The following is a 22,335-nucleotide window of genomic DNA, read 5'->3' as shown; positions in this document are numbered from 1 at the left end:
CTTGTATTCAGATCACGAAATAATACAAAGCCCTTGATCCGTACAAGCACACCCTAACACACACACACAAAGAACCAATAAACGAAGAGCTCCCTAACAAACAATAAAATAAGAAGACCTCCGGAGCTCTCTGTCATCATCCCTGAACCTTGCGAGAAGACTCTGCCATACAACAATATGCAATCAGACCAACCAGGTCATTATATTCAACCATGGCATAATCACCGCCATGCTGCTCCCCCTTTTCTTCGCTCCGACGCCAAAAAAACAAGAAGACACATATGCGTCCAACTCACTTGCGCCAACCTTCGCCATCTGTGGCTTTGAGTATCGCTATATGTGACCCTTCTAGGTGGAAGAGAGATTCGGTTTCGGCACTGCGGTTGGGTCAACCGCCTGGGCATAGCAGAACATTCATGCATCTGCATCACAAAGAAAGAGAAAGAGCAACAACAGAAAAATCATATCAACGAGAGGGAAGGGCTCCATCTCCACACAACCACCACCCATCCGAGGACGTAACTGGTTGGTGTCGATCAACCTTCAGACACCACAGCCTACGACCTTGACGCTATCCAGGGATCCTCCAAGACGAAGGCAAGAGACTCGCCTAACTGCAAACGGAGCCCAAGGAAACTTATTCTGACATTGTCTCTCTCAACCCTAAGCCTAATGAGAACCCACCTGACGCACAACTTTGAGGTTCCCCCACCCTCCCGCTACCGGAGGGGCCGACGGAGGGAGAGGGAACTAGCGGTGACATCGACGACACCCGAAGGGAACGCAATCGCCTTCTTTCGTCTGTGTGCGAGATCGGTCCTTCTAAGAGTTATGAGACGCGTCTTGAATATACCAGATCAATAAAAATTCCCTACTAGTAACGTTGAAGTGCTCATATGAAATGACGAAAGTGCCCAAGACTATGGCATCAAATTAAACTGGGGGATTTGATTATTTGCCACTTATTACTTTGCACTTTGACAATTTGCCACTCCTTACATTGCATTTGATTTTTTGCCACATCTTACTTTGAACTTTAATTGTTTGCCCTTTTCCCCCTAAAAACAATCCGTTCAAATGTATTTGATGGTATATGTTTGATATATACCCAAAGCCAGTGACCATATTGCCCTTTGTACATGTTTGCCTGAAGATTGAGCGCTTCACGTGAAATTGTCCAAATTTGCCCGATGAACCATATAGCTTCCGCTCCCGTCGTTGTCTTGAGGTCTGCCCTTCCACAGCTGGCCTTGGGAGCAAGACGCACTCCTTGCAGATGGCCTTGCTGCTCTTTGGCACCGGCCCTTGCTGCTCCCCACCGCCGCACTTGCAGCTCTCTGGCGCCGCCCCTTGCTCCTCCCTGCCACCACCCAATGACCACGCGGGGCCCTGCTGGCAAGAGTTAGCAGTAGCTCCATGACGCGTGTCCCACGGGAGAGGAGCTCGTTGCCTCGTTCCCCATCCCCGGTGAGGGAGTCCTGGATAAGGGGGTATCCGGACAGCCGGACTATATTCATCGTCCGGACTATAGAAGCGTCAAGATACAAGACTCAAGACTTCGGCTCGTGTCTAGATGGGACTCTCCTTTGCGCGGTAGACAAGCTTGGCCATCCGGATATTATGTTTCCTTCCTTGTAACCGACTCCATGTAAAACCTAGCTCTCCGGTGTCTATATAAACCGGAGAGGATGGTCCTTAGAAGGCCGATCACATTTACAATCATACCATCAGAGGCTAGCTCTTAGGGTTTAGCCTCTACGATCTCGTGGTAGATCTACTCTTGTATTCCACATATCTTCAATATTAATCAAGCAGGAAGTAGGGTTTTACCTCCATCGAGAGGGCCCAAACCTGGGTAAACATTGTGTCCCTTGCTTCCTGTTACCATCAGCCTAAGACGCACAGATCGGGACCCCCTACCCGAGATCCGCCGGTTTTGACACCGACATTGGTGCTTTCATTGAGAGTTCCTCTATGTCGTCGCTTCGAGGCTTGATGGCGTCTTCAATCGTCAACAACGGGATCCAGGGTGAGACTTTTCTCCCCGGACAGATCTTTGTGTTCGGCGGCTTCGCACTGCGGGCCAACTCGCTTGGCTAGTTGGAGCAGATCGACAGCTTCGCCCCTGGCCACCAGATCAGGTTCGGAAACTTGAACTACACTGCATATATCCGCGGAGACTTGATCTTCGACGGGCTTGGGCCTACGCCAGGAGCACCGAACAGCCACGACGAGCATGGCCTAGACCTACTATCGGACAGTGCCCGGGACATCATCCCCGAAGCAGCCCCGGATCTAAATCTAGGGCAGGTTGCGTTGCCCATGGACGGAGGCTGGACCCCGCCCCGCAGGCCGCACACTTATCGGTGGTGGAGCCGAACACGGGTCCCACCTCTGTGGAGGCCTGTAACCCTGGGGCCTCGGACTCATATCCGGCTGACGGCCCTGGTCCGCTCACTCTCGAGCCAGCCGAGCCAGGCTGGGCTCCGGTAATGGAGTTTACCGCTTCGGACATCTTTCAGCACTCGCCCTTCGGTGACATGCTGATCTCATTGAAGTTTCTCTCTTTGTTAGGAGGCTCTGGGCTGAACTATGTCCGGCCTGAGTGGGAAGCAGGTGACGAAGGAATTCGCTGCCCACCCACCACCCACTTTGTCGCCACAATCGATAATTTAACCGACGTAGTCGACTTTGACTTCGAAGACATTGACGGTATGGACGACGATGCAGGAGACATACAGGGGCCACCGCTCACAGGGCAGTGGACAGCCACCTCTTCATATGATATATATATGGTGGACACTCCGAAAGAAACCAATGGCGATGAGGCAACGGAGGATAACCCCTCCAAGAAGAAAGCAAAGCATGGGCGTCGCCAACGCCGCTCCAAGCCCCGCCAAGGCAATACCGGCACTGGAGACGATAACAATCCGGACGGTGCCGATGATGAATACAACCCCGAACAGCCCGCCTTCGAGCAGGCCGAATAGGAAGACGGGCATGACAACCCAGATGAACAGGCAGCGCACGGGTATTCGGAGGAGGAAAACTACATGCCCCTCTCCGAAGACGAGATTAGCCTCGGCGACGACGAGTTCAGCATACTCGAAGACCCTGTAGAGCAGGAGCGCTTCAAGCGTCGGCTTATTGCCACTGCGAGAAGCCTGAAGAAGAAGCAGCAGCAGCTCTAAGCTGATCAAGATTTGCTCGCAGATAGATGAAGAGAAGTCCTAGTAGCCGAGGAATACGGACTCGAGCACCCCACGGCTGACCGACCACCTCGAGGTCGGGACAAAATGGCATATCAGCCGAAATACCAGCTTGTACCCCCGCGCTGGTTTACTACGGCCCGAGGCAATACTCAGGACCTGCGCGATAAACTGGATAACGCCGCAGGACAACCAAGATCGATCTACGGATCACGGGGGCGCGCCGGAGCACATGACGATGACTGTCATACCGGATACACTAACAGCAAATCCGGCCGGGCCGAATACAATCAGTCAGATGCAGCTGGACTGCGCTGTGACATAGCCCGACATAGAGGCGCCGCACACCCCCTCTGCTTCACCGATGAAGTGATGGATCATGAATTCCCAGAAGGGTTTAAATCCGTAAACATCGAATCATACGATGGCACCACAGACCCCGCGGTATGGATCGAGGATTTCCTTCTCCACATTCACATGGCCCGCAGAGATGATCTACATGCCATCAAGTATCTTCCCCTTAAGCTCAAAGGACCTGCCCGGCATTGGCTAAACAGCCTGCCCGCAAATTCCATTGGCAGTTGGGAAAATCTGGAAGACGCATTTCTTGACAACTTCCAGGGCACATATGTGCGACCTCCGGATGCCGATGGCTTGAGCCACATTACTCAACAGCCCGGAGAATCAGCCAGGAAATTCTGGACTCGGTTCCTAACTAAAAAGAACTAAATAGTTGACTGTCCGGACGCCGAAGCCCTGGCGGCTTTCAAGCATAATATCCGTGACGAGTGGCTCACCAGACACCTCGGTCAGGAGAAACCCAAGTCCATGGCAGCTCTTACGACACTAATGATCCGCTTTTGCGCGGGCGAGGACAGCTGGTTGGATCGTAGTAGCACTACGCCACACTCTGGAACTTCAGATGTCCGGGACAACAGCGGCAAGCCACAGCGCAATAGACACAAGCGACAGAACAACGGCAACAACACCGAGGATACGACGGTCAATGCCGGATTCAGCGGATCCAAATCCGGTCAGCGGAAGAATCCATTCAAGCGTAACAATCAAGGACCATCCAGTCTGGACCGTATACTGGAGCGCTCGTGCCAAATTCATGGCACCCCGGACAAGCCAGCCAACCACACCAATAGAGACTGCTGGGTATTCAAACAGGCCGGCAAAATAAACGCCGAAAACAAGGACAAGGGGATGCACAGCGACGATGACGATGAGCCCTGGCGTCCGAACATGGGGGGCAAAAGAAATTTCCCCCATAGGTGAAAATGTCAACATGATCTACGCCACCCACATCCCCAAGCTGGAATAGAAGCGAGCACTACGGGACGTATATGCCATGGAGCCAGTCGTCCCCAAACTCAACCCATGGTCATCGTGTCCGATCACCTTTGATCGTAGCGACCATCCTACTAGCATCCGTCACGACGGCTCAGCCGCATTGGTTTTAGACCCATTTATAGACAGATTTCACCTCACAAGAGTCCTTATGGATGGAGGCAGCAGCCTGAACCTGCTTTATCAGGACACAGTGCACAAAATGGGCATCGATCCTTCAAGGATTAAGCCCACCAAAACCACCTTTAATGGTGTCATTCCTGGAGTAGAGGCCCGCTGTACGGGCTCTATAACATTGGAAGTGGTCTTCGGATCTCCGGATAACTTCCGAAGCGAAGAGCTAATCTTCGATATCGTCCCTTTCCGCAGTGGTTACCACGCACTGCTCGGGCGAACTGCATTTGCTAGATTCAATGCGGTACCGCACTATGCATACCTCAAGCTCAAGATGCCAGGCCCGCGCGGGGTCATAACAGTCAACGGGAATATGGACCGCTCTCTCCGTACAGAGGAACACACTGCGGCCCTTGCGACTGAAGTACAATGCGGCCTCCTCCGGCAAACCACGAATCCGGCAACGACAACCTCAAGCTCCGTCAAGCGAGGGCGGAACACCCCGCAACAGGATCAGCAGGCACGTCAAGAGCATGACTAGCAGTCCGGCCTCTGCCCAAGTCCCACCCAAGCAGCATTCGTGCCACGCGTACACAATTACGCACTCAAAATACCATGGGCACAGGCGGAGGTGTATCAGTGGCCTAGTCAACAGTACGGTATTGCTTCATAACCTTTCCTTTTATCCTTAAGGACATCGCTTTAGTGCAGCTTCTCCAGAAGAGCCGGATTGTCGGACTTACAAAGGAGAGGACACCTAGGAGGTAACAGGCTTCAGGCACACCAGGAAACATTCAGGTGGAATCTATTCACGATCGCTGCACCTGCTTTATCTATCTCTACGCAACCTCCTCCTGGATAGGATATGTCAAATAATCCTATTTATCTCCGCGTAATGCATTTATTGTAAACATACGCTTAAACATATTATTTATCAATGGGAGACAATATACAGCGTCAGCTTATTATTTTCCTTTTTTATTTTTTGGCATTTTTTATAAATGTTTATTTGATTTTGCATCCGTACATTTTGGTACGTGGAGTTTGCCAGGGGCTTCTTATAGCGCCCCATATTACGGCAACACAAGTCCGAACACTTTCAATAGTGCGGCACCCCGAACTTATAGCATTATATGCATCAGCTCCGAATCATGTCTTGGGTTACAGTTGGGACAGCCCGGCTCCCTTGCTTTGGTACCTTACGTTCCGTTAATTCAGCTAAGGTAGCGCAGGGAGAACTACTACCATTGTGCCCTGGTTTTTCCGGACGAGCACCTCAGTAGAGAAAGCACAAAACTGTCCGGCATGATGTGGCGAGAGCTGGTCGCTGTTCGAGAGGTCTTAAAATCCTTAAAGATTTTTACGCCTTAGGCGATAATTCGGCTTTGTCCGATATAGGCGTGTATAGCGCCCCAATTTGGCCTTCCGGATACTAGGGGCTTCGCCGAAATTTAAAATCATAGACTTCTATGGCTAAGTGAAGGTTATAAAGTCGTATAGTCCGATTGCCTGGTTCGCTGCGCTGGACACCTCCTTAAGGGACCAAACATTTGGACAAAGAGTGTCCGGGTTTTCCACGAACACCCCAGTATTAGTTACACGGGGGCGGAAGCCGACGACTGGCCTACTTTCAGATTTTGATAAACAGCCGCACAGAAGGTAATATTTTAAATCACAAAAGCGCTGCATAGCGCAAGTAACTTTGTCTTTAAATTACAAACATGACAGAAGTGAATTCATTCAAAAATTATGTCTTTGCTACATTCATCGGCCACGAGGCAAGCACCCTTCATAACGCCATTATAATACTTCTCGGGGACGCGATGCGGCTTGCCCTCCGGTGGCCCGTCCTTCACCAGCTTCTCCGCATCCATCTTGCCCCAATGCACCTTGGCACGGGCAAGGGCCCGGTGGGCACCCTCAATACAAACGGATCACTTGATGACTTCCAGTCGCGGACAGGAATCCACCATCCGCTTGATCAGGCCGAAGTAGCTGGTGGGCAGAAGCTCGCCAGGCCATATCCGGACTATGAGATCTTTCATAGCCACTTCGGCCGCCTTGTGGAGTTCGACCAACTGCTTCAGTTGGTCACTCAGAGGCGTTGCATGTTCGGCCCCAGCATACTGGGACCATAACAACTTCTCCGTTGAGCTCCCCTCCTAGGCACGGTAGAACTCCGCGGCATCTGATACGTTGTGTGGCAGGTCTGCGAATGCCCCTGGAGAGCTCCGGACTCGAGTAAGTAAAAGAAACGCCTCCTCCACATGTTTGTTTTGCATAAAAAATTTCTTACCCGCCGCTATTTTCTTGGCCTCCTGGATCTCTTGCTGAGCCCTCTCGGCTTCGGCCTTGGCGTCTTTTGTATTTGTAAGGGCCTTCGCATGCTCGGCCTCTTTTGCTTTAAGCTCCCGCTCCGCAGACTCGAGCTTCTTGCCGAGCTCCCGGAGCTCTTCTTGTACCTCGCCCACTCGGGCCTCTTGCTCTTCGCGCTCCTTGAGTTCCAAGGCCGCTTTGTGTTCGACCTCGGACAACACCTTCTTGAGAGACGCCACTTCGGTGGTGGCCTCTGTTACCATATCACGACGTCTCATCGTTAGCATAATCAAATTCTATTTACTATTCATTATAGGAGATAGGGAAATTACTTGCCTTTGCTCTCCTTGAGCTGCCTCCTCGCGAGGCCGAGGTCTCCCTGTGCCCGCTCTAAATCCTGCGTTAGGCCGGCGATTTCGGCCGTGCGAGCAGCAACGGCCAGCAACACAGCATGTTTATTTACATTCAAAATTATTGTCAGACTCCTGCGGATTATAATTGACCCTCCGTTTGGTTTTTCTTTCCGAACACCAAACAGAGTATCAGGGGCTACTGCCTATCGGGTGGTAACTTCACATATTTTTACTGCTTACCTCAAAGCCTGTTAGGAGGCTGGTGCAGGCTTCGGTTAGTCCGCTCTTGGCGGATGAAACCTTCTGAATCACCGCACTCATGAGAGTACGGTGCTCTTCACCTAGGGAAGCGCCGTGAAGCGCTTCCAGCAAACAATCCGGCGCCTGGGGCGCAACGGAAGTCCTTGATACAGACGGCCCTCCCTCCATAACGAGGGGCTGCCCGCCTAAATCTGGAACCACTGAAGGCTCCAGAACAGTGTTCGGCTGAGAGCCCGGCTTATCGTGGCTCTCCTCAACACGATCCGCGGGGACCTTGAACACCGCGAGTCCGACGTCTGGGACGCCGCCTTGAGGCGCCTCCAGGGCCACCTCCGCCATCGTCGAGAGCCTTCGGGACAACACCTCCGTGTCGTCCGCAGGTCGAGGAGACGTGGCCGTCGGGAGTGAGTTCATTGCTGACTCACTCAAGGACCCGTCCGAAGATGACACTTCGGGATGGACCCTGGCCGGACTGCATACAAGTTCAGCATTATAAACAATACTATGAAGCAAAATTACGATTGAGTGCGGACACGTACGATCGCACAAGGGCCTTCTTCCTGGGCAACCACCCTTCCTCACTATCAGCGGCAGTGGCGGAGTAGTCCGGAAGGGATGCCTTTCCCTTCTTGGACGTCCCAGTCTCTCCCACCAGGGCGACCTTCCTCTTCTTCCCTCCCCCAGTGCGGGGAGGTGGTGTTTCTCCTTGTTCCTCCTCGCCTTCGAGGGAGGAATCTGCCTCTTCGTCGTCGGACGACAAGGGTATGACGGCCTTACGCCGGGGGCCTCTCCTGGCCCCCTGGTTCGCCGTCTTAGGCCCCCACCCTTTCCGGATGGGGCGGCCTCCTCCTCTTCTTCTTCTTCTTCTTCCCCTTCGGGGGAGGAATGCACCTTGTCGTCTTCGGACGAGGCTTGCGCAACCTTATTTCGGAGACCCTTTTGGGTCCTCGGGGCCTTCTTATCAGCCTTCTTCTCCGGCCCCTTATAGGGTGCCAGGACGAGCATCTTCGTCAGAAGATCATTGGCCGGGCTTTCTGGCAGTGGAGCCAGACTGTCGATCCGCTCCGCTGTCTCCACATACTCCTAAAACAAATATACACAATCACTTAGGAATTTTCCATAAATGCATTGGGAAGAACCGGACCAGGTGGCGGCCTGAGAACTCACCTGGGTGGGGCGCCGTGCGGCGTGGAGCCTGTGGTCCTCGATTATAAGGGGAGGTACTTCGGAGGCCTTGAATAGCACCTTCCACGCGTCCTTGTGCTTCATGCCGTAGAGCCTCTGAAGCGTCTGGTGTTCGGCCGGGACGAACTCCCACAGATTAAATGCCCGCCTTTGGCACGGCAGAATCCGGCGAATGAGCATAACTTGGATCACGTTGACAAGCTTGATGTTCTTGTCCTTCATGCCCTTTGATGCAGTTGATGAGTCCGGTCAGCTCTGTAGATTCGCCCCATAGCAAGCCCTTTTGTTCCCAGGAGGTGAGCCGCATAGGGGTTCCAGATCGGAACTCGGGGGCCGCCACCCAGCTGGCGTCGCGCGGCTCGGTGATGTAGAACCACCCCGATTGCCACCCCTTCACGGTTTCCGCAAAGGAGCCTTCAGGCCAGGTGACATTAGGCATTTTGCCCACCATGGCTCCTCTGCACTCCGCTTGTTGGCCACTCATGATCTTCGGCTTCACGCAGAAGATTTGCAGCCACAAGCCGAAATGAGGCTTGATGCGGAGGAAAGCCTCGCATATGACGATGAACACCGAGATGTTGAGGACGAAGTTCGGAGCTAGATCATGAAAGTCTAGCCTGTAGTAGAACATGAGCCCGCGGACAAAGGGGTGGAGTGGAAACCCCAGTCCACAGACGAAGTGGGCCAGGAACACGACCCTCTCGTGGGGTCCTGGAGTTGGAATGACCTGCCCTTGTCCGGTAGCCGGTGCGCTATATCTGCGGCCAAGTATCCAGCCGCCCGGAGATTCGTGATCTTCTTCTCCGTCACGGTGGAAGCCACCCACTTGCCTCCTGCTCCGGACATGACTAACTGTGCGGAGAAAACCTGGGCTAGGGTGCTGGAGCTCGAGGGGGCAAGAGTATGCGAGGGAGGAAGAAGACGTGGGTAAGAATGGGGAACTCTTATCCCTTTATAGAGGCGACGAAAGCGGTGCGCCTCCCCACTAGCCTCTTGAGAATCGCTTACTTCCCAAGCGCCACGATTGATGGCACTGGGGGATTACCCATACCCCTATTAATGAGAATCCCGTGATAAGGGGACATGATCTCTGTTTTGACAAGATGTGTCAAGGAAACCGCCTCGCAATACGCATTGTGGCTGGTTGTGAAAAACGGTTCGAATAATGACCTAGGTCTAGTGGCATGTCACGTCGTCCAAAAATTGTCATCTGAAGTATCATTTTCTCTACGGTGGTATGTGAGGATCATTTTGCAGATCCGGACACGACCTACGTGTTCGATAATAACCTTGGAGTATTCGAAGGAGGAACCCGCGTTGCAATGCCGAAGACAAGACTGCGCGCCGGACTTATCGTCATTGAAGTCTGGTTCAGGGGCTACTGAGGGAGTCCTGGATAAGGGGGTATCCGGACAGCCGGACTATAGAAGCGTCAAGATACAAGACTCAAGATTTCGGCTCGTGTCCAGATGGGACTCTCCTTTGCGTGGTAGACAAGCTTGGCGATCCGGATATTATGTTTCCTTCCTTGTAACCGACTCCATGTAAACCCTATCTCTCCGGTGTCTATATAAACCGGAGAGGATGGTCCTTAGAAGACTGATCACATTTACAATCATACCATCATAGGCTAGCTCTTAGGGTTTAGCCTCTACGATCTCGTGGTAGATCTACTCTTGTATTCCACATATCTTCAATATTAATCAAGCAAGAAGTAGGGTTTTACCTCCATCGAGAGGGCCCGAACCTGGGTAAACATTGTGTCCCTTGCTTCCTGTTACCATCAGCCTAAGACGCACAGATCGGGAACCCCTACCCGAGATCTGCCGGTTTTGACACCGACACCCGGTGGTCCTCGATGGCGACGCCCCCGTGGTCCTGGGCGGCGCGTCCTCGCAAATGAACGAGCGGCGCGGTCCCGACCATGGCGAGTGATGACCGTGCCGGCCATGGTTAGCTGCAGTCGGGTGCAGCCTACCTGCCGGTGCTCCTCCACGAGCGGCAGCAAGTCGAGCCGCCTCGCCGTCGCTCCGGATTTCTGCTCCTCGCCGGTGCGCATGTCGCGTTCCATGAATCGCTCCTCGAGCTCCGGGCGTACGCGGCGCAGGCTTCTCTCTCCCCCGTTGGCGCCCACGATGTACGTGCAAGAGCCAAGGCCTGCCGGACGACGGCGACGGCGACAACGATGCGACGAATTCACTATCTACCCTGTTCGTGCTCGTGCGCTTGTGCAGCCCGTGCTGCTGCTGCTTGGTTGCCGTGCTAATTAGCCTTGCTAGCAACGGTGATGCCGCTGCTTGCTTGCTTGTCCGTGTGCTTGCCCGTGCTGCTGCTGCTTGGTTGCCGTGCTAATTAGCCTTGCTAGCAACGGTGATGCTGCTGCTTGCTTGCTTGTCCGTGTGCTTGCCCGTGCTGCTGCTTGCTTGCTTGCCCATGCTGTCGTGCCGGCCCCTGCGTTGCCGGGAGTATACGCCGCCGTCAACACTGTCTCTTTGGAACGGGCGAGAGAGAGATAGTTGGGGAACGGGGAGAGACGCTGTGCGGACAAAATTACTGTTCTGACCCTTAAGGCAAACTAAATCCCGATTTGACCTCGTTCTAAAAAAAATTTCATTTCTGACCTTTTTCGGTGACGCCAAGGTCCCTGGCGTCTGGGTTACGAAGCAAACGCCACGGTCCCTGGCATCTGGCCCCTGGCCCGCACTGCCCGCCTGCCCGTTGACCTGCTGACGTGGCAAAGGGGCCAGACGCCAGGGTCCCTGGCGTCTGGCCCCGGTAAGTGGATAACCGCGCGGGCCAGCCCACCCATCCCCATCTTTCTCCTGGCGGCGCACGACGAACAGAGGGCTCTGTTCTTCGCCCCTTCTCTCCCTCCCACCACCACCCCCCTTGATCTACTCCATCAACCCCTCAAACTCACAGATCGGACCCCCCCCAAGCTTCTTTGAGGTATTCTCCCCCATTCCCTCCAATTTTTTTTTGTTTTCCCCTCTTTGGTTGGATGCATTATTCAACACTAGGTGATGTTAGATGAGTAGATGGTTTCTTATTTTTAGAAAATTTTGTGTAGTTGATAGATGATTAGGTATGCAGTAGATGATGTGTAGTTGAACATGTAGGTAAAATCAATTCGGTTTTGTGTATATGTTGTCCATAGGATTTTTTTTTTGAATTAAGAGGGGTGATGAATATATGATTTGTGTATGTAAAATAGACTTTGGCATACTATATTTGGTTTGATAGATGATGTGTGTATGTGTAGATAATCCTATTGTTGGCATACTATTGTTGGCAAAAAAATTTATGCAAAAGAGATGATGAAATTTTCTTATTGTGTGTGACATGATTTGTTCAATAGAATGGCGGATGATGATAATGAAATATATTTGATGGTGAAATTTGGTACTCTAGATGATATGTGTGCATATGTAGAAGAAAGAAATGATGTGGTTATGTTTGAGAAGAATGGTGTTTTCATATGGAATAAACTTGGAGAAGGAAAATTGTTTGATATTGTTCATGTATTCATAGATGTTTGTGAAATTTTTTTGTAGGATGGCGGATGGTGATGGACCTTGGTATGACGGATTAATCGATGAGTGGGATAAGGAGCATCGTGCTCGTGCCATTGAAAATGGACAGGTAAGAAGCAAGACTGGGTCAATTTTCGTTGTTTCTCATTTGTGTTCTTGTATTGATTATTAAAACATCACTTTATTTGCAGGTTGTAGTTGCTATGCGCATGAGGGGTCATTCCGCTGATGACTTTGATTACGACCCGCGGTATGAGCCTTACATTCGGAGATTGGGTCTTCTCCCATTCGTGTTGCAGTTTAAGCGACGCGCTCCGCCGGTGAACCACGCGGCGCTGACCGCACTTGTGGATCGTTGGAGGCCGGAGACTCACTCCTTCCACCTTCCATGTGGGGAGATGACGATGACCCTACAGGACATGGCTATATAAGCGGCCTTCCTATCAATGGACAAGCTGTTACCGGTCATGTCAGCATGGGTAATTGGCGAGAACGGACTGCCGATTTAATTGGCGTTCAGCCCGAGGGCCCTCAGGAAGGCAAGGCCGATACAGCGAAAGTGAGGCATTCTTGGCTAAAACTGGTCAGAGGAAACACCAACCCGTGCCCTCAGGATGCCAATGACGTGGTTGTGCAGCAGTACGCGCGGGCCTATCTTTGGTATGTACTAACCAAGGTAGTCTTCTCAGATGCAACCGGGAACTCAGCCCTCTGGATGTTCTTGGAGCCACTTAATAACTGGGATACCCAGTATAGCTGGGGTTCGGCCGCACTAGCATACTTGTATCGTCAGGTAAGAGATATTTGCAACAGGGGAGCCAGACGCCAGGGTCCTTGGCGTCTGGTCCTGGTGCAGACAATACTTGCTTTTTCACTTGTAGTTTTGTCTTTTCACTTGTAGTTTCGAATAACATACATACATAAGCATTGCATAGTCTTTTCATAACACTATAGTTGACAAATGACAAACATAGTTCAAATTACAAACTTAGTTCATGACCACGATGGTCTACGATACAATGTCTCGAATGACATAGCAAATTACAAACATAGTTCAAATTACACAAATAGTCTCGAATGACATAAGTAGTTCATGACCACGATGGTTGAAACGACATGAACATCACATATAACTCGGTTTCCTGTAGCAATGCAAGTCAACAACCCTTTTCCATTTCCATTCTTCCAGCATTTCTTGAATCTTGTCATCATCAGTTATGTCAACCAATTTTCTTTCCCCGGGGCCATCTGACTTCCTCCTGCTGACGTAGTACACAAAATCCTCTTCCTTCAACCCTTGCTTCAACATGAATTTAGTCTTCAACCAATCGAAAGTGAGGTCCACTTGACTAACTTACACAATACATGGAGACAAGCCATGCACATGAACAACAGGGCTAAGCACCCACTGAGTTTCGTTAGCCATCTACAGCACACAAATCTCTTAGTAGCTAACCTATGATACATTAAACCACGAGGAAAACAAACTAGGGTTTTCACAAAAGTATGATAAATTAAACCAACCAAAAAATGGGGGTGGAGTTGATTTACCTTCTAGTCTCGAAATCCTGAAGATCCAACGGTGAAACCGGACCGATTTGTGAGAGATCTGAGGGGGGGGTTAGGGTGCTGGACGAGGGAGTGACGTTGGCAGGGCTAGAGGTGAGAGTGGGTGGATATGAGTGAAATGAGAGGGGTAGAGGTGGAGATGAATGGATGAGAGGGGTAGAGGTGGGCCCAAAATCTTATCCACTCGAATCTTATCCATTAGACAAGAATGCTTTCTGAACACCAGATGCCAGGGTCCTTGGCGTCTGGGTGTCCATCAGACACACCAGACGGCCTGTCTGGTCACCTGCGTGAGCAAAGCATGCCAGACGCCAGGGTTCCTGGCGTCTGGATCTGGGAGGCAGACGCCAGGGACCTTGGCGTCTGGGTGTCCATCAGACACACCAGATGGCCTGTCTGGTCACCTGCGTGAGCAAAGCACGCCAGACGCCAGGGTTCCTGGCGTCTGGATCTGGGAGGCAGACGCCAGGGACCTTGGCGTCTGGGTGTCCATCAGACACACCAGACGGCCTGTCTGGTCACCTGCGTGAGCAAAGCAAGCCAGACGCCAGGGACCCTGGCGTCTGGATCTGGGAGGCAGACGCCATGCACCCTGGCGTCTGGGTGTGGGCCTGGTGTTTTTGCACACAGCTTGTTAAAGTTTTTGCTTAGCAACAACTAGCAAACACTGTTAAATATGAACAAAGCATGCTACTCTCAACCAAAAATATGAACAAAGCATAACAACTAGTCTCGAATGACGAACATAGTTTGCACATAATCTCAAATAGTCTTGAATGACAGAAATAGTTCATGACCACACAAGGTCTCGAATAATAAGTTCATACATTAAACAAAGTCTCGACAGTTCATCATCGACGCCGGTGCCTTTCCATTTGTCTACTGAGTAGTCCGGGGCCACTTTCCCTTCTTGTCACGTGCCTCGTCCTCCTCTCGTGCATCGCGAGCCCTTGCAAGTTTGCTTGCCCTCTCTTCTTGACGAGCCGCCTTCTCTTTGCGTGCCCTCTCTTGCTCACGCTTCTTGCGCTCACGAGCCTCCTTCTCACGACGCTCCCGCTCCAATCCCCGTGCATAGGACTCCTAGAATAGGCGCTGCCTCCGTAACCAATCTGCACGTTGGTCCTCTTGGATATCTTTTGGTACCTCGTGATCTATCCAAGTGAAGTACTTGCAAAGTGGAGGAGGGGACTACATATAAACCATGATTTTGTTAGACATATGAGTGAAAACTTGTTGATGTTTTTTATATGTACACCTAACATACCGGTGGTATGTCATATGCGTTAGTTGGCCTTCGACGATCATGTGCATAGTTGGGACACACGAAAAACCTTCTACCTTCTGTCCATGACTTGTTGCGGTCAGTGGACACCTTCAGCTTGCAAACATCACCACACCAACATGGTGGTGTGGGCACATCCTTCTCCTTCTTCTTGTCCAAACTGGCCTCCAACCACGTCTTCGGCATGTCCTCTTGGTCCGCGCACGGTGGCCTCGTCCTGGAACCGGATGAAGCCATGCCTACAAAAAGAACAATTGTTAGCACAAGACATTAAGAGAGCAAATGCATAAATGCTAGGAATTGTATGAACAAATAATATACCATTATTATTAGATCAACCATCTGGATTAAACAAATAACCGAAGGCCGATCCATTATCAACCATTCCTCTACGACCACCTCTAGCACTTGTGCTTCCTCTTCGACCACGACCACCTCTAGCACTTGTGGCTGCTCGACCACCACCTCTAGCACTTGTGCTAGCTCGACCACCACCTCTAGCACTTGTGCTCCCTCTACGAACACTAGCACCTCTAGCACTTGTGCTCCCTCTACGACCACCACTACCACCTCTGACGCTCGTTCTTCCTCGACCACCACCACCGTCACCTCTTCCACCTCTTTCACCATCGGTGCCGCCTCCACGACTTGTTTTTCTTTTTTTGGTTTTCTTTTTTTTTTTGCATGTCCGCTCATTGTGTCCCCCTTCACCACACACCCCACAGTTGATAATGTCAGGAGCCTCCATGAAGTGACCGCTACCAAATTGTTTCATGCCAGTGTATCCAGCCAGGTCATCCATATCACCCCTGAACCTCTTAGTTCTCCTTCTACCCTTCGTCTCCACCTTCAGAAGAGGGGCTGGCCTAATATGAGGGCCATGGTACTCAGGCCACTATGATTGGTCCAAGAAAGGGTGAAATCTTGGCGCCCATGTCAACCTAGTAGCTTCCACATGGAACTCTTGCATCCTCACGGTTTTTCCATCATTAACATGTATGTTTCTCGCCTTCGCCGCCGTTATCAAATGCGAGCATGGCCAATGATACTTACTAGGCCTCTCGCACTGGCACCACCGAGTCTTCAGTTTCACCTCAAATGCAGCACCACCATATTGTCTACCATCTCGTGTTGTGCCACCTGGCTCATCAATTTGATAGATCATTTCAAGTCTATCGAATACGATAACTTGTTGTCGTGAAGACTTGCTTGCTTGTAACTGCAACCATTCATCAACCTTTTCCGGATAATCCTTTTTTTCACCTATCCATTTTGCAGTCTCTTCAGAATGCCTCTGAAAGTACTCATTAAGCTTGAAGAAGGTGTACTCCACTATTGCAGTCACCGGCAAAGCACAAGCACCCTTCAACACATTGTTGAAACATTCTACGAGATTGCTCGTCATGTCGCCATATCGCCAACCACCATCGTCATGAGCGCGTGCCCACTTGTGCTTCTCACTTAAATTCCTAGTTAAGAAGTCTTTTCCCCCTTCGTTCACCGCTGCAAAGAGTTTGTTGTACCGAGCATCGAAACCTTGGGTGGTGAAGGCCACACATACATGGGTAAGGTCTTTGCTGAGCTCCTTGCTCTTACATGCCCGGTAAAAGTTGGCCACGAAATGCCTCATGCACCATCTGTGGTGAAGCTTTGGAAATCCTGGAATAACAATGTCCATTGCCTTGAGTATGCCATGATGTCGGTCCGATATGATGCATACCTCCCTAGCCCCAATCACGTTGTGCCTAACATGACCCATGAACCACTCCCAGTTGTCTTGGTGCTCGGAAGGCACCAAAGCAAATGCACATGGCAACACGTTGTCGTTTGATGAGTGCGCCATTGCTACCATTAGTGTGCCCTTATATCTACCGGTCAAGAACGTGCCATCTATAGACAAGACCGGACGACAATGCTGAAACGCCTCCACACATTGTCCATAACTCCAGAAGGCACGGTGGAACACTCCCTCGTGATCCTCGACCACATGAAACATGCCCAGGTTCCTATGTGCAATGGCGGCCAACAACCTTGGGAGTTGGTTGTATGCTTCTTCATAACCACCGTACAACATCCTAATAGCATTTGCCTTTGCCTTCCATGCCTTCCCATACTTGACTTCATAACCAAATTGTTTTTTCACCGTCCGCATGAGAAACCTCACTTTCACAGTGGGATCAAAGGCTATGTCTTTCATCCATTTGTATCCAAGATACTCAGATGTGAGTTGACGGTGTGTCTTTCTAAGTCATTTGGATGGCGGTTTGCATCTATGAGTGGTATCACAACTTGTTAACACCCATTCTTCGGTTTCTTTAAGCTTTCTTGCACGAACCTTCCATGTGCATTCCTTTTGCTCACACACCACGGTGTAACGCAATTTCATGTCGGAGTGCTCAACATAAATTGGCCTATGGTTTCGAATGGCATAGTCAGCCAACCAAAACTTCAGCATAGGCAAGCTCAGAAACTTCAATCCTTTCTTCAAATAAGCATTCTCGTCCTCATTCTCCACCCTTGGTTCTCCTGGATCCGGGCATGGTGTTGGCTCAATCGCCGTCATTCTCATTCCACCATCAACAACAGCTTTATGGGCAAGGCCGAGATCTTTAAATAAGTGAGTTCTTTTTTGTAAGCCCGTCAGCTCAAAGTGGATTTGGTTCTCCTCCTTTGTGAATCCATCCTCGTCCAACTGTTCAACTGGACCCTCGTCATCCGAGTCATACGCATATTGACGCCTAAAAGGCAAGTCACGATCCATGTCCTTTTGCGCTATGTACACATCCAAGTCACCAACATCATTGCCATGAAACCCTTCCTCTTGCTCTTCGTCGTCATCATAAGCATCTTCATCCTCTTGAATTACTCCGTCACTAGCAATCACCTCAACTTCATTTGCTTGGCTAGTTAGTGGTTGGCTAGAAGCATTGGGGGCATACAACTCAACCTCATTTGCTTGGCTAGTTGGTGGTTGGCTAGAAGCATTGGGGGCATACAACTCAACCTCATTTGCTTTGATAGTTGGTACACGGGGACATGGTGGGGGATAAACATTGGGGGCATCAACCACAACCCTATGCTCAACAAGTGGCACCATTGTCCTCTCGCTCATGTCATCCATTGGGGAAGAGACATGCCGGTTCAAATCAAAGGTAAACCGAGGAGATTCAGTGGTGGCAAACAATTCAAGTGACTTGTCTTCCGATTGGGATACTTTTTCCTTGTATACATCCCAATGCAAATCCGAGGTGATAGGCATACTTTTCAAGCGAGATTTGGCTCCAACTCCAACATCATACCTTCCTATTAACTTAACATCAACATTGGTGTCCATCCACTTCAAGACTTGTCTCACTTTTGCAACAACATCCTCATAGCTAGGGCTTCTATCAAAAACCAATGGTTCCTCACCCGTGTCGGCATTGTTACTCAAGAATGCCTCCTTGTCAATGTAATGAACATTAAAAAGTCTCTCCATCTAAAAATTACATGAATGCATTTAAGACCTCAATGAGAATTGGTGTTTATCCAAATACATCTTATTATATCCAAATCATATCAACACTAAATTATTGGCGATGTCCACAAAAGTATCACTAATCACTAATTAACACACTAAGCAAAGTTAACCCTAATCACTAACTAACCCTAACCCCCAATCTTTCTACTCAACAAACATATATTCCTACTACACACCATGCATAGCACTATATTATCAAAGTTAACCAAGCCATTCACACTAACATAAGGGGGAGAAAACATGAACTAGGGTTCCACCAACATGTATAAAATGCAACCAAAAGGACAAGACTTAACAAAAAATAATTGGATGATTTGGGAGAGATTAACAAGAGCAACAAAGTGATGGAAAGATCCACCTAAGGGATGTACCTTTTGGAGAGGATTTGAGGGGGGAGCTTGAGGGGTGAGAGAGAGTGGGGAGGCAGCAGCTCTTCTTCAAGCTCGGGCTGGATTGGGGAAAGTGTGTGGGGTGGGACCCACACACTCTCCCGGTGGGGTTATCCACTTACCGGGGCCAGACGCCACGGTCCCTGGCGTCTGGCCCCTTTGCCACGTCAGCAGGTCAACGGGCAGGCGGGCAGTGCGGGCCAGGGGCCAGACGCCAGGGACCCCGGCGTCTGCTTCGTAACCCAGACGCCAGGGACCTTGGCGTCACCGAAAAAGGTCAGAAACGAATTTTTTTTCGGAACGAGGTCAAATCGGGATTTAGTTTGCCTTAAGGGTCAGAACAGTAATTTTGTCCACGCGGTGCGTGGTCAATGGGGTGGAGCAGGGATAATCTCGTCTTTTCTCGTGGGCAAGGGCAAATAATCAAAGTCCAAAGTAAGATGTGGAAAAATATCAAATCCAATGTAAGCTGTGGCAAATTATCAAAGTGCAAAGTAATAAGGCGCAAATAATCAAATTCCCCAATTAAACTCCTCGTACCCACACCGAACTGGCTCCCTACCATCGCCAACCCTACCACAAACCCCCCGACAGCGAGCATTCCGCCGCCGCCGCCGCCGCCATGCTCCGGCTCCAAAAGCGGCTGCTCTCTCTCCTCCGCGACGGCGGCGCGTCCCCTCTCCCCACCTCCCCCCTCACCTCCCTCCACCGCCACCTCTGCGCTACCACTACCGCCACCGCCACCGCGACCCCCTCCGCCGATTCCCCTTTCTCCGTCCAGGACTACGTCGTCAACACCTGCGGCCTCACCCGGGCGCAATCACTCAAGGCGTCCAGGTCCACCTCCCATCTCAGGTCCCCCTCCAACCCCGACGCCGTCCGCACCTTCCTCTCGGGCCTCGGCCTCTCCAGCTCCGACATCGCCGCCGTCGTCGCCGCCGACCCTAAGTTCCTCTGCTCCAATGTGGACGGGACCCTCGCCCCCCGTATCGCCAAGCTACGCGATCTCGGGCTATCCCCTTCCAAGATCGCGAGCCTCGTCTTGACCGGCGCCCCCGCGTTGCGCTCCTGCGACGTCGCCAGCAGGCTTCAGTTCTGGATCCCATTGTTCGGCTCCTTCGACGAGTTCATCAAGGCCGTGTCGAGGGGGGCTGTGGGAGGTGGTGCCCTCCTAACGTGTGACATTGACACAGTGGTTAAGCCCAACGTCGAGCTACTTCTGCGCTGCGGCTTTAATATCCCTGATCTCGCCAAGACCGGCCTCAGTGGGACGCAGGTGATCGTCTGCAGCCCAGAAAAACTCCAGGCATTGGTCGCACGCGCAGATGAGCTCGGGGTACCACGTGGCTCAGGCCTATTCATATATGCGCTCGCAACCGTCTTCTGGGTAACCCAAGAGAAGCTTGTTGCAAGAATGGAGTTACTGAAGAAGACCCTTGCTGCTCCGACGACATGCTGAAAATTGCAGTCGTCAAGCACCCAAGCCTCCTAAGATCATCTGAGGACAACCTGCGCAACACGGTAGAGTTCCTGATCAACAAGGTTGGTCTTGAGCCAGAGTACATCGTGCGCAGGCCTGCGCTGATCACTTACAGCCTGAAGGCGAGGCTTGAGCCTCGATATATTGTCATGAAGATACTGCAGGGCAAGGGACTTCTGAGTTCTGACTATTGCTCATTGGTTGTTGAGAGTGAGAGGTACTTCAGGTCAAGATTTATTGAGTATTACAAGGAGAGTGTTCCTGAGCTCCCTGATGTGTATGCCGCGGCTCGCGCAGGGAAAATACCCCCTCACCTCCAACCTTGACACACGCCTTCTTGCGTTCTCGCCAGGAAAAATACAACTTTTATATAAACTGAGGTTTTGACAGGATGATTTGTTCATGATCACTAAGAAGGCGGCGCTTATCCTGGCTTTATCTGACAAAAAGATTAAGCGAGTTGTGGAGTTCTAGATGAGGGATGTCGGTTTGCAGGCATTGTACATTGCTCCAAGGCCAGTGTTAATCATGTATAGCCTTGAGAAGCGGTTGTTGCCCTGGTACTCCTTGTTCAAGCTTCTCAGTCAGAACGGGTTACTGGATGTGGAGTTGGACTACTATACCACAGCATTGCTGGCCAAGAAGAAGTTTCTACAGAAGCTTGTGGATTCTTAGAAGGATATTGTTCCAGGCCTCGCTGATGATTATGCACCAGCATGTCTTGGGAAACCACCAAAAGGAGATGATCGCCCACGACACTGAATCTGTTCTTTTGAAATTATCTGAGGAGTCTTGTCTCCGCAAGACTGATATTTTGATCTGTGATATCGGTTCAGAGCCAGAGTACGCTGTGCATTGATAAAGGGCTTGTGTCTGGTTCCCTGGCGTCATCGTGAAAGGTCCTGCGGACAAATGGATTGTTGAACAACTTTAGGTTTTACCCATTAATTGCTCATTGTGAGGAGACTATGAAATCAAAGTTCATTATTGTCAGAAGGACAGTGTCTCTGGGCTCGCTGATATGTATGGCACAGCTTGTGCGGTTGTGCCAAGAGGTGCCCTACCAAGTTCAGCCTTGGCATCTTAAGATATTGAAGATTTGTTGTATCCTTTGGTGTAGTACATGTGCAGATGGTAACACTGAAGCTTCTGCTCATTAGTTACTGTCCATTGTACAAACACTTTTAGTTAGACTCTTTTTTTTTGCGGGTACTTTTAGTTAGTCTCAGCAATTGAACAACTAGGTTTCTTATTGCTAAAAGCAATTCATGTTTTTTTTTTTTGAGAAATCGAGTACAGTCCATGTTCAAATTTTGGATATGTGGTAAGAAGGAACTAGATTGTCTTATTGCCTTATTGTTCATGCCTGCTAGCCAATACTTATCCCTGCCACACGTCTCAAGGTTATGCTTAAATTCGAATGTTCTTTTACAGATTTATCACCGGGGTATTGACAAATTAGCTGCTTCTTTTCTCACTTATCTGCTCATAGTGTTTTAGTTTCGACTGATGTTTACGTCGCTGACTAGTCACTGTTGCTTCTTTAAGCTTTGTCAGTTGTTTTTAGCTTATGGACCACTCCCATTCCAACTGTTGTTGGCTGGTTGTATGCCTAACAGGATTTGACAGGCCCTTTGAGTCTGCGTCCACTTGGTGGTCTTTTTTCTTTATTTCTCTTATGCTTTCTTTGAGCGTGTTTGTGCTGATGCCCCTTTCGTTGCATTTGAAACTTGTTGTATGGACATGATGATGGCTTTGTTTATAAAGCGGG

General features: G+C 50.5%; 1 protein-coding gene, 1 long non-coding RNA gene and 1 pseudogene across 2 annotated transcripts; 2 read left to right on the top strand and 1 right to left on the bottom strand.

Moving 5' to 3' along the window:
* The first annotated feature begins 12,330 nt into the window (after positions 1-12,330).
* LOC119338703 (protein MAIN-LIKE 2-like) lies at positions 12,331-12,755 on the top strand. Its single transcript, XM_037610967.1, has 2 exons — positions 12,331-12,433; positions 12,516-12,755. Exons 1-2 carry the CDS (start codon positions 12,347-12,349, stop codon positions 12,753-12,755), a joined length of 327 nt encoding a protein of 108 aa, XP_037466864.1. The 5' UTR covers positions 12,331-12,346.
* Positions 12,756-14,978: 2,223 nt separating this feature from the next.
* LOC119341478 lies at positions 14,979-19,183 on the bottom strand. The gene is made up of 3 exons (XR_005165115.1): positions 19,067-19,183; positions 15,158-15,414; positions 14,979-15,081 (listed from the first exon to the last, which is right to left on the bottom strand). It is a non-coding gene; the product is annotated as an uncharacterized LOC119341478 (long non-coding RNA).
* Positions 19,184-19,706: 523 nt separating this feature from the next.
* LOC119335168 lies at positions 19,707-21,920 on the top strand (annotated as a pseudogene).
* Positions 21,921-22,335: the final 415 nt, after the last annotated feature.

The sequence above is a fragment of the Triticum dicoccoides genome, chromosome 7B, assembly GCF_002162155.2.
Source record: "Triticum dicoccoides isolate Atlit2015 ecotype Zavitan chromosome 7B, WEW_v2.0, whole genome shotgun sequence".
Classification (NCBI taxonomy): Eukaryota; Viridiplantae; Streptophyta; class Magnoliopsida; order Poales; family Poaceae; genus Triticum; species Triticum dicoccoides.
The sequence above is the reverse complement of the archived record's forward strand: the minus strand, read 5'-3'. Positions and strand labels throughout refer to the sequence as shown.